The sequence below is a fragment of the Sebastes umbrosus genome, chromosome 9 (assembly GCF_015220745.1).
Source record: "Sebastes umbrosus isolate fSebUmb1 chromosome 9, fSebUmb1.pri, whole genome shotgun sequence".
Taxonomy (NCBI): domain Eukaryota; kingdom Metazoa; phylum Chordata; class Actinopteri; order Perciformes; family Sebastidae; genus Sebastes; species Sebastes umbrosus.
In genome coordinates this window covers 13009660-13027549 of record NC_051277.1, presented here as the reverse complement: position 1 = coordinate 13027549, position 17890 = coordinate 13009660, and the positions used below count along the sequence as shown (strand labels likewise).

The 17890-nt window shown below is 39.5% G+C and overlaps 1 protein-coding gene across 1 annotated transcript; it reads right to left on the bottom strand.

Moving 5' to 3' along the window:
* Positions 1-115: 115 nt before the first annotated feature.
* smu1a (SMU1 DNA replication regulator and spliceosomal factor a) lies at positions 116-7352 on the bottom strand. Its single transcript, XM_037780629.1, has 12 exons — positions 7220-7352; positions 5765-5975; positions 5272-5424; positions 4876-4986; positions 4549-4677; positions 4282-4401; positions 4033-4149; positions 3319-3446; positions 3080-3206; positions 2807-2974; positions 2347-2499; positions 116-1223 (listed from the first exon to the last, which is right to left on the bottom strand). The coding sequence occupies exons 1-12, from the start codon at positions 7243-7245 to the stop codon at positions 1125-1127; spliced, it is 1542 nt and encodes a 513-aa protein (XP_037636557.1). The 5' UTR covers positions 7246-7352; the 3' UTR covers positions 116-1124.
* Positions 7353-17890: the final 10538 nt, after the last annotated feature.

Here is a 17890-nt window from a genome sequence, read left to right as displayed (position 1 = left end):
GTCCTTGTTTCTTGAAACCTTCTAAGAAAATGTTTTCATATTCTCTGATCAGATAAAACTCAAATTTTGTCCACATTCCAGTTCTCCAACACCACAGGTCAACTTCTCTTCACTGTTCTGGTTAAATAGCTTTAATGGCACAGATGAGATATATTAACGGGAATTTTGTACATCCAGCAAGTTATAGATCCATGAAATGTTATGTCCAATTCCAAATGCATGTACTCAATGTGGGGAAAATGCAATACAATACAATGACTTGTGTTATTTGATTCTCCATGTTGAAAGAACCAAATCATTTCAGAATACAAAATATATATAAAATAATTTTGGAGCCATTCAATTCTAGTTGAAAATAAAAAAAAAGAAAAGAAAATTAAGACACAAACAACAAAACACTATTTAACCAGGTCTTCTTGGAAAAACAAAAAATTCAAATAAGAAAATATATTTACAAAAAAGTGGAATTTTCAAAACAAGACTGAGTCTAGTATCTACACCCCGAACATCTGACATCTCCCCTCCTCTCTCTGAAGTTGAGGTCTCCCAAAAAGAAGCTACTGAATGTCTGTAAAGCTCAGGTGTTGAACAGCAGAACCTCATTTATTTTACCTGCAATTGAAACAATATCAAACTATGTGTAATGAACGGTTATAGAATATTTGTAATTATGGTATATCTGGTTCACACTTTCTTTCCAAAATCATATCCACCGCTTAAACAACATGACATCTACCTTTACAAATTCATAAAAAGCATAAAAGTAAAGCAAATGATGTTGCTTTGTAAGATATTATTAAATCATTTCTGTGTTAGACAAACTGAAAACAGTTAAATAAGGCAGGTAAACAGGTAAATAAGGCTCTACTGTGCAAACACTCCAAAACCCCAACTTGCCGTTAGTTGCTCATATTCAGCCGTATGGCTTCATGGTAAAAAAAAAATACCATGCAGCTGAATATGTAAAACCTATGGTGTTATTGAGATCGTCAACACCAAAACCTCGAGTTCACAGTGATGTGAAGGAGAAGGATTCCACCAGTGCTGGAAAAAGACAAAACTAAACCAGAATGGGCGGTTTGGGGCGGAGCAGTGTCCAGAGTGAGAGTGTCCAGTCAAACACCTCAAGGCTTCCAGAGCTTCAGCAGGCCGTCCTCGCTGTAGGTGCTGATGAGGTTCTGGTGGGGGTGGTGGGCGATGCCGATCACATCCTTCTCATGGACCTGGACGGAGGAAGAACATGGTGTTTAAAATGAAAAGGAAGCTGTATAGAGGAAAACTATTTGCTACTTTAAGTTGGTAAATGCAGACCTAGAAATTACATTAAATGAAGTTACAAGCTACAAAACTGCAGCAACTATAAAAGACGTGTTACTAGCACTACAAGATGTCACCAGTAAAGTTTTGCCAATATTGCAGTCATCTGGCAGCTTTGTACTTGTTCTTCACATGTATCCCGTCTTTTTTTCTGTTACTTTGTATAAGGGTACTGTGTGTTTCATGTCTTGTGTGTGTGTTTATTTTTAAAAAAGTAAAAAATAAAATAATCAAATCCATTTTATTACATATCCAGATTATATCCAGATTGATTTAAGAAAGTCTGCAAATAAACATTTTTGCAATTTGGAGCCAAACCACATTTGGAGATGGTTTGAAATGCGATTCCAGTTGGATGTGTCTCAGTCTGGCTGCTAAAATCAGATTTGCTGAGCAGAATCCATGCTGCTACTAGCAGAGAGCTATGGAGGACAACATGGAGGAGACCAACAGTCTTTGGACAGATGCCGAAATAAATTATCTGCTGCCACTTCCACTTTCAGCTACTTCCTTCTAATATGTATACCAGCCTCCTCCAGTCGCTGAGTTTGTCTGGCGTGAGTTCTGCACTGTGACTTGACAGCGTGATTGTTTCGAGAGTGAATGCTTCCACGTTGGAAAGCTGCGTCACTAGCGTAGCTCCGTAATTACTGACGCCTGGTCGCTGCCGGAGGCCCCGCTGGAGTCTGAGCTGAAGGAGCTTCTGGTGAACCTGCATGATTTCGTCTGATTTTGCTGGAACTGGACCCGGTGGCACCAATGACAAGCATTAAGAATAACTATATAGAAATAGCCAATCTTCTCTCTGGTGGTCTCATTTACTTATGTAGGTCATAACCATGAATCAGTGTTACATTGAGAGTGTTTCATAACCAGTTAAAAGTTCCTCATAGTAACTTTAATAAGCAAAACAAAAGAGCTTTAAGTCTTGAATCAAATTTTTTTTTGTAGCAGCAGGAGCAGAGGAGGGAATGTGCTGTGGTATTTTTGGATTCACTTTGATCTGAGCTCCTGAGAGCAGTAACGTACCGTCAGCGTTCTCTCCAGCTTGCCGGTGACAGTGCTGAAGCAGTAGAGCACAAAGTCTTCACCCACGCAGTAGATCCACTCGCCTCGGGGCGACAGAGTGCAGCACACGAAGTCACCACCTTCCCTCTTACCGGAGCTGAAACTCCTCACGATCTGCACGCCGAGAGACACAAGTGCACAAGTGGGAAACACACAAAGGGGGTATGTTAAAGGGCAGGCAGGTAGGCAGGTTCAGTTTCATAAGCAAACAACACAAAAACACTGAAAATACCTACACTATTCCATGTTTATTACTCACTATTTAAGAGGTAAAACATTATGAGCTCAAAATTAATTAATCAATAAACCACAGTTTATGTAATGACTCATGAGCTGATTTCAGCTCCCTGTCTTCGCTCCTAAAAGCACTTATGGAGCAACACTGTGCTCCAATTTCCTGCAGAATTGATTTTGGACTGACCTGTCCCTGCATGTTCATGATGACCACCGTGTTGGAGCGGTTACACACTACAAAGTGCTCTGGGTTCTTGGGCAGCTGGATGACGTTGTTGACTGTGATGTCGGTGCCGGCTGACGTGCCCAGAGGCTTGAAGGTGTTGGAGCACTCAGTGGTCTTCATGTTCCACATCTGGACACAGTGAGATGAGACAAAGGTCAGACATTAGGACATTTAAAAACAAAAGAGACAAAAGTAACGAAGAGACGGCTTATTTTTTTCAGCTGCTTCTCTCACCTTGACTGTACCGTCGGAGGAAGCACTGATGACGTGGTGGCCGTCTGGAGTGAAGGTGGCCTCGTTCACAAATGAGGAGTGGCCGCGGAACTCCTTAAGAGTTTTACCTGACTTCAGTCCATGGACTCTAAAGGAAAAAAGACAAGAATTTGTTCACAAAATGAGCCTAAAATAAGGTTCAATAAAGAGCACAGGTGCCACATTGAAAGAAGAATAGGATGGAGGTGTATGGAGTTTACCTGATTATCTGGTCGAAGGAGGCACTGAGGAGCTGGCTGCTGTCTTTACAGAAACTGACGCATGTTACTCCTTTACTGTGGGCGCGCTCAAACCTCCTCAGACACTGACCACTCTGGATCTTCCACACCTACACACACACACACAGACATAATTCCATTTGTTATTGCAACAGGACACTGTGTCTGCAGGCAACCCCATGAAACCGAAACTGAAATGAGGTTTAATGAAAATGATATGATTCAATCTAACTCTTCTCATTGGCATTTGACTGAGCTTGATTTCATCTTCTTTTGTGCTGGTATTCTTTTACTAGTATTATGTACACATTATGCCTGTGCCTGTTCATTAATGCAACTTGGACTCCAAGCATTGCCTTTCAATTAAACAAATGTTTTACTTCCATAGTTCAATGTTCAATAAACAAATAATATTTTTTGCTGAACAGAAAATCAAAAGGAATACATAAGTGATTTCATATCGAAAGACTACTGCTGTCTTTAACTACATTTCATTATACCATTAACATTGGAGATTTTCAGGGTTTCAAAGTAAAGGTTTACCTGAGAAAGTTTCATTTATCTCTGACTTCACACCTCATAAAAAAAAAAAAATAAAGCACTATAATCCTTGTGCACCAGAGGAAGAACTTCTTATATTTAGCTGTAAACGTAAAAAGATCAATGAGAGAAATAGAAGCAATGTGTCTCGTCTACCTTGATCTTTCCATCCTGGGCTCCGGTGGCCAACATCTCTGTGTCTCGACTGAAGCCCATACACAACACTGCATCGTCCATCATCATGAAGTTGTCCTGAGCCTGGTACTTCAAATCCTGCAGGACACAATAAATACAATTATTTCTAGTCAGCAGAAGTCATTTCGAAATGATTAGTGTAAATGTAGCATTATAATACACCAGACAGTGCGTTTGTTTTCAGTGTCTTTATGTTGCAGCATTAGCTACCTTTCTGATTTTGCCGGTGGTGAAGTTCCAGACCTCGATGAAGCCGTCCACGGAGCCAGTGACCAGGTACTGACCATCAGGGGAGAATCGGGAACACTCCACATGAGATTTCTGTCCAAACTGTGCAGCGAAGAAAAACAAGTCACGTCAGAACACTTAAAGCGTTAAAGTCCTGAAATTTACCATAACTGAATGCTCAGTTTGGAACAGTGAAGCAGCCCTTTAATGTTGCTTTTTAAGATCCATACATTGGGGCAGAGTGGGTACCTTGATGTGTCTGCTGAGCTGGGTGGGGAAGCGCTCCTCCTCCACATCTTTAACGGCAGCTTTACCCCTGAACAAATCGATAGTCATACCAGGAGGCAGGAGGCCCTGATGCTGCTGCCACTTCAGAGACTGAAGGAGGAGAATGTAGACAAAGTTATCATCAGCACGTTAGTTGGATGGTAGCATAACTTTTATGTATGGGGAACATTAATCAAGAGGCACGACTATGTAAATGTATCAGGATTACGATACAAATTCATTATTTAATGGTGAGCCTCTTATTGAGGATCGACACTCATCACAGCTGCAGGTTTCTAGATCACTGACCTGTCCCAGCAGAGCCATGAGACGAGAGGGCGGCACCACGCTGACCTCCCCTGCCAGCGCTTGGGCGATGGCCGCCCGGCGCTTCTCCTTACTGCTGCCGTCTGGGTACGCCTGGACAACAAGAAACACAAACATCATGAAATTTCACACAACTGTAATCTTACAGATGTTCTCTTCATGCAACATTTTGAATTTAACCGATGAGTTTTGAAGGCAGATGCATATATAATGTGTTGTATTATATTCATCTCTCTTGTTCTTGAAGAATCAGCTGAAGAGTCTTTTGGTATTTTAACGCCAAAAGCAAAATGACCAGCCAGAACAACTGATCCTAAAATGATTGGATGGATGGATGAACAAAGATTGCATCTTGTTCCACGTTAGATTTGGACTCACCTCTCTGGGATCGAAGTAAGAGCGGGCCAGCAGGTTCTCCAGGTGGATGTACCTCTCTGGCTGGGTTTGTTTCAGCATGATCATGGGGTCGGTCTGCCTGAGGAGGGAACGGGCTGCACCCAACTCTCTCAACTCGATCAGCTCCAACACCACCTGGTTGGGAAAAAACACAGACATTCAGATTTAGAGGACACGTGACTTCAGGCATGATCCACCAAGTCCTTTTCACTGAGAAATCTCTTGACATGAGCAACGACAACAGCAGAACAAATGCTGGGTCTTTTTTTTTTTTAAATCTCATAAACGATAAACTGTAACATCTGTATGAGCAGATAAATGACAAAACTGGTGAGTTTTATGACAATAAAAAACAATATTAAGGAATCAAACAGCAGGTGAATAAAGTTCACTTCAATATGTCAACTCAAAATTCTTATGGATGCACTGAGGATGGAGGAGGATATCAAAATGTAATGACAAAGTGAAGTCTCACCTGTTCATAAAGGTCTACCAGGGTCTTGTCTGGCAGCTTGAGGGACTGGATGGCTTGCAGGACAGTATCCCAGTGGCCGCTGTTTATGTCTGCCACAAAGCTCTCTATACTGTCCACAGTGTTCAGCGACACGGTGGTCTCCTCCTGCAGGGTGACTAGAGTCCGCTGCAGATTATTTTCTTTCAAGTACTGCATAATCAGACGGATCACACTGTGGAAAAACACACAAATAAGATAAGATATTTCTTTATTAATCCCGCAGTGGGGAAATGTGCAGTGTACAGCAGCAAAGGGGATAGTGCGAAAAAACAAGATGCATCAGCTAACAGTAAAAAAAAGAGCTAAACAAAGTGTAACAAAAAAAGAAACATTTAAATAGAAGGAAGTATAAAAATAGGAGCAGTATATACAGTATTGACAATAAACAGACTATTAACAAAATTGCACAAGTGGAAAATGATGCACAGTGAAAATGAAATGAATGAATGAATGAAATTCCACCTGAAAATGTCAGGTTATTGTCAGTTTTTTTGGTGTGTATAGTTCATAGTATATTTGTGTAGGTATATAGAGCCTATATAGAATACCCTTTTCCTGCCTTTTAGTAAGAGATGTTGTGAATGAGGACATTAGAGTGATTTAATATGACATTTGTGTCAGCAGTGCTGGTTGTGGAGTCTGACAGCTGCAGGATTAAATGACATTTAAATAAACAAATATATATACATTTAAATAAACAAATATATATATAAATATATATACAATATATATATATAATAATAATAATATATATATATTATTATTATAATATAAATATATATATATTATATTATAATATATATATTTATATATATTATAATTATAATATATATTATTATTATTATTATATATATATTATATATTATAATATTATTATATATATAATAATAATATATATATATATTATAATATAATATAATATATTGCAAGATAGCTCAGCTGTAGCATTTCAAATTACAATGTGATGATGTATTGAATAAGGAGTTAGATTTCAGTGGATTATTTAAAGTAATATTAATAACAATCAGCTGACTTTAGCTGCTTTAGTCTGAATAGTTTAAGGTCAGAGTATCTGTCTCTGTGGCAACCTGCAGGGCTAACGTTAGCTAATGCTAACACACCTAGCTTTCAACTCTGTTTAACGACTCCATGGAGAAGTAATAAAAAACACAAATGCTCAATTTAATACTTTAAATAACAGAGCAACACTTCAGACTGAAATCACCACCACTTCGCTGAAAAAAGAGCAAACAGTTTCCATCATGTGGGGGTTACTGTGAGTTAGCTTGTTAGCTTCAGCTAGCTCAGGATGAGGCAGGCCTCACTGACAGAAATATTATTAAAATGTGGAGTAATTAGCAGACAAACTACTATATAAATGAGTCTGTTTCATGCATTATTGATTGGACTACTTACTCTGCGGATTCCACCTCCAGAGACATGATTATTTATCTCAAAACAGTCGCTACAAGACAACTCTGGGATCTGCAGGAGAAGCAGGAGGACACGCAGGACGGACGCAAACACGGAAGTAGTGGGAGGAGTCAGGGACTTTCAAAATAAAACACGGATTGTGTAGAGGTAGTAACAAAACTCAAAATTGTATTAAATGTATATTTATAATAATAATAATAATAATAATAATAATAATAATAATAATAACAATAATAACATTATTATTATTATTAGCACTAATAATCAGATATGTGTGTCTATATATAAATATATGTTCTTGCCTTCTTTTTTACCATCATCGTTTAGCAACTTCTTTAAATCTAATTCTCAAATTCATTCACTTAATACAGGTTAATCATCTTCACCTGCCTTTTTACAAAACAAAACATGGCCAGTACTCCCTCAGATATCGTGGTGTACAGATATGGAACACCAAAATACATGTTATCAAGAAGAGCTCGTTATCCCTAGAACATTTTAAAAGGAAATTAGCATCACATTTAATTCAATAATGTCTAACTATCTTTTGATATGTTTAGATATATTTTATTTTCTTCTCTACTGTTTTTTGTATGTATTTCATTGTTTTTATTGGATTGTTTTCCACTGTTTAATTAGGTTTTTCTGCACATTTTGTGTACTTCTTGTTGTTGTTTAACTTTTGTTGTATTTTTAAAATTATGTAAGTTTAGATCTTTCTTCCTTTTTTGTTATTGTTTTTTTTTTCTCCTGGGGTTTGGTTGGAGGTCCTTTGTCCTTTGAAGGACTGTGACTTTGAAGGACTGACTTTGAAGGACTATGGCTTTGAAGCCTGTGGCTTCTTGACCTCTCCTGACACATTTCTTGTTTTTTTTCATTGTCTGGATTTTGTGCAGTTTTATATATGTGCAAATAAATAAAAATAAAAAAATAAATAAAAAAAGAATAACATATAACTTAAAGAGGACCTATTGTGCTTATTTTCAGGCGCATACTTGTATTTTGGGTTTCTACTAGAACATGTTTACATGCTTTAAAGTTAAAAAAACACTGTTGCTGCAGCACCTCTTTTCACCGTCTGTCTGAAATGCTCTGTTTGGACTCCGCTCCAGCTCCACTCTGACTAGCTTTGCTTGACAGTGTGCCAACCTAGCTGCTATAGGCACATATTATGCAAATGTGTTACTTGGTGACATCACCACGTTACGGAAGAAAGTGTTTCTGTGAGGGAGAGTAACTCATTTTGGTGCGAACTTAAAACTTATATACTTAAAAAAACGATATAACACACTAAAGGAAAGGAAAAAAGCTAAAAAGCACAATAGATCCTCTTTAATTAATCTATATATGTACTTTATGTGTAAATTAGTTTGCCTTGAGTCAGTTACCGGTATATTCAATTTAATTCAACTCCATCCATTCATCCCTCCACAATAAGAAGCCTTCATGGTGGTTATCATATGATAGATTTAATATACACTTGAGCTCAAAACATTTTAAAGGGAGTCCAGGGACCAACAAGGGTCCTTGAAGAGCCTCCAATGGACATTAGTGCTAGAAATGAGTTGAACAAGAGAATACATCAGAATGACTATTTTGTCGATAGTGGTTTCAACGGACTGGTTTTCTTCCAACCTCCTTCTATATGAAATCAAGGAATTTGTGACCCCTTGGACTCTGTCAATAAGAGGACCTATATTGTGAGACTTTTGTGCTCATAAGCATTAGTGTTCACAGACATCTCCATCTGCGTTGATGCTGTTTGTTTCCCTGATGATCAACAGGGGGCGCTATCTGCACAGCTATGACTCCCTCTTTACTCTCCCCTCTCCGCCAGTGAAGGTCTTTCAAGGTTATGATGATGATGATATTCAGTGCAGCACCACTTCAGTCTGCAGCCCCAAGGCCTGGGTTTGATTGTTTTGGGCAATCATGACATAATCCCACTGTGAGCCCCCATCCACATTGGAAATGAATTTGGCACCAAGAACACACCAGACCTCCTTTTTGGTTTAATTTGCTTTTGCAGATGGAGAAATATATTGGGAGGCAATGAGGAGGATGGGAAGGTGGTGGAGGGGTGTTTTCAGACAATACCATAACACTGCAGTCATTCTGAATACATTAACATAAGAGCAGAACAGAGACGTCAATATAATTTTGCCATTTCCTGGCATGACAAAGCAGAGGCTGTTTGGGGAACGCTCACCAATGAGGGAGACGCCGCCATGCTGGAAGAATGACAGCGACACAAAAGGCTGTAATGTAATCACTTCATTCTTTCTGAGAAAAACAAAGGCAATTCTAAATTTATGTGAGGTGCCGTTCTCGCTGTGCAATAAAGTTGCCCTTTTCCATCATAATTAGAACACATTACCGCCACAAAGAAATGTAGCCTTTCTTTGGTCTGTCAGGAAGGAAACTGACATTTTGTGAGAATAAACACACATAGAGTCCACCTGCTCAGTGATGGTGGACGTCATCAAAACACTTCCCAGCTATGATGCCCACAATGTTTTCAAGCAAAAAAGCAAAATAGAAAGTACTTACTGACCAAATCCTGACATTCATGAACTAAACCCTGTTATCTATTCTGCGAAAATATAACCATTTATCCACGATTCACTGCTTCTGAATCACATTTTTGCAAAAACACTACAGATAATTCTGCATTTCTGGCACGACCTTCACAATCCCAATCTCTTGTGTTCTCATGGAAACCATTTAAAATGCTAAACTGAAATGACCACGCCGAATACTCACAGCTCTGACAATAATAACAAAGCAAGGCACAGACCCCAAGGGCAACTTGTTTGAGAGATGAATAGACGAATGAAATCAATTGGTGACAGCAGTGCAGAGTGAAGCAGAAAAGAGAGGGTGATGAGGGTGAGGAAGAAGTGGAGGGATATCTAACTGTCAGCAGAACTGCACACAGTTGTTGCATCACTGTATTTTTGTTGTGTTTGGTCGATACAGTAACAGGACAGACTTTAGAAAATGCTCGACAGGACGCATGAAATAAAACAAGAGACACCCTGGAAGAAGCTTGTTTAATGAAATCACAAATGGAGCCTTGAGGCAAGTAAAAGCATTGTCGGTTGGAAAAATCTAGGTTTCATTTAAATACAAAATTCAGTAGTGACTTGACATAACAAGGATTTGAATGTAATGATTACTTCCCTCTAGTTTTGCTTTATTTACACATCTTCATTTGTGTTTTGAGGGAAGGGAGTACTTTCTCTCTGCGCACGCCAATTATTACAAAACAAATCTAAACCAACTCACATGGGAAATAGGAATGCCTGCTGTATGCCACAGCCTAGATTCACTCACATCACTTTTTTAATGGGGATAAAACCAGATAAGAATAAGTTACACATAATAGTAAATCTTTGCGATGTCTTTCGGCTAAAGAGAGGATTACAGTTGTGCCGTCGGCTTTTCTGAGATTTTAACAGCGAAGATGCTGCTCTTCAGCTAAGCACTGCACATTACCACACACTGATATGCAGATGCCAAAAATTTGAATTTCATATCGATGGTTTGACTCAGGATTAGATGTTAGATTCATGATCCACATCAGAGTAGAAAATGATAATCAATGCGGCATTTTTCAGTTCACACTAACTGTTGGATTATGGTGATTTGAAGGTATCAGATCTATGTTACATGAAGGCAGAAATCATGGTTAAGTGAGGTAATCTTAATCTGTTATCAAAAACATGTGACTGCAATAGAAAATGTGTGACCATTTTTAATGTGGTATCCTTTAAATGGGGTTATAAAATCACTTTAATTTTGGTCCAAAAGGTTCTGCAGCTCAATTACATAATGTAAGTAGTTGAACTGCCAATTGGAGGTGTTTCCCAGAGTTCTTAAAAAAGATGATAAAAATGATAAACCATCGCGACCCACTTCACAATAGGCCTTATAAATCATGAGAAGAGCCAATTTGTGCATAAATGAATGTTCCTCCTGACCATTTTTACTGCCATTTCCACATCGCCTTATATTATCTTGATTAGGTGAATCAGCCATTTCAAAGAGATATTCGTTTGATAAATCACAACTTTGTTTTATGCATGTGTTATTGAAAACATATACACATGTTAAATACTTTATAAATGAGACCAAATAAATGCATTCAGGGGGCGTTAACAGGCCTTTGTGATTTCTTAAACAAACAAACAGAATGAACACTAGCCTTTCATATTGGATTATTATTATATATTGGATATTGGATTCAGCGACCCTAATAAAATCTCCTGCATCCCTACTCAGTCTTTAGGAATGACTGTTCTAGATGACCTAGCAACAAGTCTTCATAGCAAAACGGGACATTTTTCAGTGCCTTAAACAGAGCAGATCCATATCTACAAACGACTGATACAAACTCTGCTTTGCAACCTCTGTGGTTAAGGTTTAGGTTAAAGGTCCCATATTGTAAAAAGGGAGATTTTCATGTCTTTCTTAATATAAAGCAGGTTTAAGTCCTATTTAAATACTGTGAAAGGATCGAAATGCTCAATCCATGGAGAAATAAACACAACCCGTATTCAGAAACTCTGTCTTTGAAACAAGCCGTCAGGATTTCTGTAGCTTTGTGATGTCACAAATATACAATATTTATAGTTGTAAACGTAAAAATTCGAAATGTGTCCCAGTTTATTTCCGGTTACAGCGTATGTGAATGACATCAGCTGACAGGAAGTAAACATGGATAAACTGTTGCCTAGCGACGCAATTCTGTTCCGTTGAAATGCGCTAAAACAGCGTTTAAGACAGAGGGCAAATACAGGCACATTCAGGAAGACAGTATGAGGAAGACACGACCAATGCTGTAATTTTTCTAGTGAAAAGACAACAAGTTGTTAGAAGAGGATACTTACACACCAGTCTAATCTTAACATGAGCTAGAAATTGAAATCTGATTTGTTGGAATTGAATGCAAACCCTCTTTTATGTGAACTTGCATGGAGCATGAAAGTTTTATACAAGCTCATTTTCATACACTGCACAGTTCCCAAAGCCTCATTGATTTGTTTGGTTATGTTTATGTCTCTTTAAGAGCTCTGCCCCTGAGTGTACCCGATGGCCGAACACAATGAACAAAGGTCCATTAATTTGCTGCCGAGGAGCTACTCACAACTCCTTACTAATTGCTGATTTATCCACCAGTCAGTCAGCCCTCGAGTCACAAGTAGTAGTGGGTGGGAGGTGTGTGTGTGAGAGTGTGTGTTTCTGAGAGGTATTGGTGATGGTGGTGGTGGTGGCGGTAAATCTTGATGGATCTGCCCCTGTAGGTTGTTTGCAGCTCGGGTCTGAGCGTCAGTCCTATTGGCATGTCCATTATTCTCAAAGGACGCATTAGAAAGCCAAAGGGGACTCATTGAGAAACCACTACTGGGATTCTCAATCTTCTTGACACACAATCAGGAATAAGGAGCTCAACACTGTATAGCTGCAGAGCTGTATTCAGCTTGCTGGAGACGAGGTGCACAAACCCATACAGAGGCGAAGAATTGGGTTCGTTCATGCCGCAGCAGCTTGCATTGGAGCGCGATGAATTACGGGTCATCAAGGTGATAAGGCACTGAGCTGGAAATGGGATTGTGTCTGTAAGGCAGTGTACCAGGCAGCACACATGTGAACTGATATATGGTAGCCCCTGAGCAGTCTGGATAAGAAAGATACGCAGCAGGATGTTTCTACCCGTGACAATGTAAATAGAGGCTATCCACTTACCGGGTGAATGTGGCTGCTTCTCCTCAGCTGGAAAGCTCCCGGGGCCCCGTTGTATTTACAGAAAAAAAATTGCTGACACAAGTGGATGGTTTTGAGTAGAGTATAGCTCTCTCTTTTCAATTACTGGTCTATCTCGGCTTGTTCCAGCGTCTCTATTCATGTAAGTCTGACATCTACAACTTGAGGCGTCTTTTTTTTGTCAGGTTGTTTGGGAATTCACTGGAGGGATATACGGACATTCATGCAACATACCAGACTCTTTTCAGCTGGAGTGGGAATATAAGGCATGCTTTTGGAGATTTTTGAAGGCTTTTTGGAGGGTCACAATGGCTATGATGAGCTTTGAGGTTTGAAATGTCAGCCAGTGCTTACTTGTTGAAGGCGCAAGTCCGTAGTTGCAGGCATTATGAGTTAGCAAGTAAGAGTAATGTCTGGACTTAAACAGCCTCAAAAGGAGTCAGAAACCTTTCAAAGCTATTGCTGTTTTTAGCTTTAAGTGGAAGCTGCAAAAAAATCATTATTACCTTGACCTCAGTATGCTTCAAAAAATCCTCTGATGCAACCAGAGAAAAAATCTGAAATGATGGGGATACCAGGTCAAAAGATCACAGTCCACAATTTGACCTATTCAGATGTAGCTCTTAGCATTCTAGTTCCACAGAGGGGGTTACATTTTTGGTTCGGTTTGTTGGTTTGTTTGACTGTTTGTCAGCAGGATTACTGAAAAACTACCAGCCTGGTTTTCATGAAACGTGGGGGAAGAGTGTAGCATGGGTCAAGGAAGAACCCATTTAATTTTGGAAACGGCCTTGAGAGAGGTCTGCACTTTCCGAGTGCCCTTCTAGTGCAGAGCTCCGCCAAGGCCGTTCCCATAAGTGAAAAATAATGTTTGTATCTGCCCCGTGATTCGGATCAGCTTGAAAATTTAATGGGTTCTTTTCAACACGTTCTCATCCCAACTCGTCACATACTGACGCTTGGTCAGGCCCCCATGGCGTCACTTTCTATCGCTCTGGGTAGCCCAGCAGGTGAAACTATGATGCTCCACTACGGTCGCAGTAAACACGTGGTTAACGTTGTAAATTCAAACAAAAACAGTTGCTTAGGTTTAGGCAACAAAATCACTTAGTTAGGTTTAGGAAAACCATCATGGTTAGGCTTAAAATTACTAAGTTTGTAAAGTGAAACTGAAACTTTGTGAACACAAAGACAAACAACACGTTGTTCGTTTCACATGGGACGCAAACAGCGGTCTCCATCCACCTCCCCTCCCAACCCTAAGTGTGTTTTTTCGCCCTTTAAACTACATCACCACAGTCCCTCTCCAAACATTTTCTCTAAGCGTTTACTGTTGCCACAGATGGGTTTACATTGTAGTGAATGGAAAGTCCAGTGAATCTCATACAGGTGCTAAAGGGTGCCTTGTGTATCACATGCTGAGGGGCGTGACACAGAATCAGTATTTAGCGCCCTGGGAATGAGAATGGGCTGTTCTTCCGTGGCCCATGCTACACCCTTCCACCAAGTTTCATGAAAATCAGGCCAGTAGTTTTTCTGTAATCCTGCTGACAAATAGACAAACAAACCAACCAACCAAATTGAAAACATCCCTCCTTGGCGGAGGTAATGAAGATGTAATTTTATGCTCTACCTCACGTAAACTATGTGCGCTTGCATGTTTGGTATGAAGACAGGTAAGGAAACAATACTCTAGCTAGCAGCTCCACTGTTGAGGGAAAGTGTGACGTGCCTTTCTTGCTCTAATCTTCTGAACCAGTCTCAAGAATTAAACTGTCAACTGTCTCTAACCTTTAGAGAAGTCCATCTCTTGTATCATACTGTAAAATCCTCCAAGGTGCAGAGACACAAAAGGCTCTGATCGTTCTATTGAGGCTCACAATTAAAAGCTAATTGTGTTCAGAAAGCCATTCAACAGAGCTGACTGTGGGGAGATTCGGCAGGTTAAAATGAGGTTATTATGCAAAACATAGAAGACAAAGGGAGGCTATTTGCAGTTAATTAACGTGGTAATTTTCTTATAGTCTAATAATTTATACAACAGAATGAATGCAGATACTAAAGGCCTCTCTGCTTACTTCTACTGGTGCGATTGCCTCGTTTGTAACCTGGCTTGACCGTGCATTTGTATGGCCCTCACACTCCTGCCGGGGAGTTATTGATTCCCCGCGTCTCGCTCATTGGCATGCACAGGCACGATAATAAGTAAATCCATCTTCTGTCAGCCTGCTGCTGAAGGGAATGCAGTCCTAAGGGAATGAGGGCAACATATTCAGGTCCAATTTTCCTGTCTTTTGCTAAGGATTACCATCGTATTGTTTTCTCCTGTACAGTCCCAACACGCCGCACCGAGCTGCAGCAGCGCATGATGTGCAAGGGGACTCGGGAACATTTGGGATACTCACCGGCAGAGAGAATCCAATAATAGAATAAATTCATCCGTGGTGGTTTAATTAACGTGTGCTGTTGGAGTGGAACAAAGCCAGTTGGTGGGATATAAACACTCAAAAAAAAGATGTTCATGAGAAAGATACACCTAAGCTAATGTACAGGGGAGATTATGTTGTATTGTGTCCCCCGTAAACATACACAAGCCATGAAAAAGACCAAAATCACAGGCTGGTCTCATACACTGTTCGTACCTACGAAAAGTAATGCACTGTAATTTGTTTATATCCCAAAAAATCAATTAGTGTGTAATTAATGTAATCATGAACCAGGAAATATAAAGAGCGGTGAACGGCACATATAGGGAGGAGATCGGGGTGGATGGGCGGGTCAAAAAATACCAGACCTTTGCCCAGGAGACCGGCGTTCATGTCCCGTGTGAAACCAGAAGTCTTCGTTGATTTATTTGTCATGGAACTTACGTACTTAAGTAACACCACTTCTGGACTTATTTTAAGCCAAACCACGATCTTTTCCTGAACCTAACCAAGTAGTTTTGTTGCCTAAACCTAAGGAGGTTGTTTCCTGTGAAGACGGAAGTTTATTTTGAAAAGACTGTATGCATGTAACAAGTGTTGTGACACGTGTTGCTGGACATTCGTAGGAAAACAAACGGAAAAGGAGGAATAACTTTTTCGTAAGATATATGAACCGTTGCAGGAGAATACTTTAAAAAGCCAGACATACTGAAGTATTTAACTTATGTATTTCAGTAGCGTTATTCTTCAAAACCCTCCCAGAAGTACATACTGGGCTTTCTTCTTGCATGTTAGCATGCATGTCAACTGTCCACTTGGCCTACGAGACCCCGTTGGTTTTGAAAGGAAGTCTTCGACATTTCATTCTTTGCAGATTGAGGCTATTTTCCCTGCTCCACAGTAGCATATCCCAGCAGGGAGGCGGTTTCAAGCTGAAATAATGGGCCGTGGACTGTCAACGTGCCCCATGGCAGTTGTCATCTATAGAGACAGGACTGGCGTGCACGGGTCCTTTTCAAATATTGGATCGGGCTGAAAATCACTAGTGGGTTCTTCAGGGGGGGCGGCTGAAGAAATGGAACAAGAAATGTGAAATGTCACTGCCTCTCCTCATCTGTCCAATGGCACCACTCTGTTATATTACTTTTTCAATGGCATTTTGTCTCTATAGGAACGGTCCTGGCTGTCACAGTTGAATGAAAGTGAAAGAATAACCCATTTGCAAAGGTCACAGCCGGATAATGAGAGCCAGTTGGCCGTTTTTCATATCTGCATTTTGAATTTATGATTTGTGATGCATATAATAAGATGAGATAAGATATAATTACTGTCTGTCAAGGTGAAATGATTTGAATTCTTAGTGTTGGAGAACTATACTAAAATACATTTATTGTTGTATTTCTTAGGGGCGGCACTGCATATTTGGTGGAAAATACCTTTTTAATAGCAGACAATAAAACCATACATAATTAAAAAGGAGTGTTAGTATGAAGAAGACAAACTAACATGGACATTGTCCCTAACACATGTCATGCAAATTTAACATTTGTTATCAAGTACTCTATGTTAGCTCATTTACATGCCAGTGTGCAAAGAAAAGGTTGAGAAAAACCTGAAAGACGGTTCCTCAACATGGAAACACAGACATTCAATTTACATTAAGTCTTTTTCTTAGACAGGAAAAATCTTTCAGCCACATCTCGTGGTCTTCTTCAGTGGATGATGCCAGTAAGTAACAGTAAGTTGTGGTTAAAAAACCTGGAAAAAGAGAATCTTAAATTTGTGAGATGTAGTTTTTGCACCATTAGTTTTGCTCAGTTGGTCCGACCAACACTTTTGTCCCGGATAACAGAACTCAACAACTACTGTCCAGATTGCAGTGGAATTTATTGAGGATATTTATGATCCTTAAGGGATGAATCCTAACATTTATGTAAGGTGAGCCCTCCGCCTTCCCTTCATCAGGCCATTTTTACTTGCATATCAATGTCATCAATCAATCCATTTCTTATCCTTTGCTGGGTTGCAGGTAGCTGGAACTTTCAGACGTCCCAAATTAATTTAGCGAGAGATGAGGAACATCCTGGAAAGGTTGTCAGTCTATCACATGGCATTTCTTGAAAATTAAAGGGCTATTCCAATTATATTTACACATTCATGCTCCCAAATCCTTTTGATTTTAAGAGAAACTTTACATTTTTAACACTCAACTGATCATACAGGAATGAGATTGAACACTTTGCTCTTGTGCATGTAATGGACATTACAGCCTCTAGGGGTCGCTAATGGGTCTTCATTCTGGTTTTCTTTCTTTTTTTAAAGGAACAGTGTGTCGCATTTCGAGGGATCTATTTGCAGAAATGGAATATAATATTCATAACTGTGTTTTCATTAGTGTATAATCACCGGAAAATAAGAGTCATTGTGTTTTCGTTAGCTTAGAATGAGCCAATTATATCTA

Bases quoted from the DNA above. Each gene is read 5' to 3' on its own strand.
- smu1a (XM_037780629.1), bottom strand. From the start codon at position 7,245: ATGTCTCTGGAGGTGGAATCCGCAGA. The intron at 4,678-4,875 runs GTCAGTGATCTA...CTCCTCCTTCAG, and splicing joins TCATGGCTCTGCTGGGACAG to TCTCTGAAGTGGCAGCAGCA. The intron at 4,402-4,548 runs GTACCCACTCTG...TTCGCTGCACAG, and splicing joins AGCTCAGCAGACACATCAAG to TTTGGACAGAAATCTCATGT.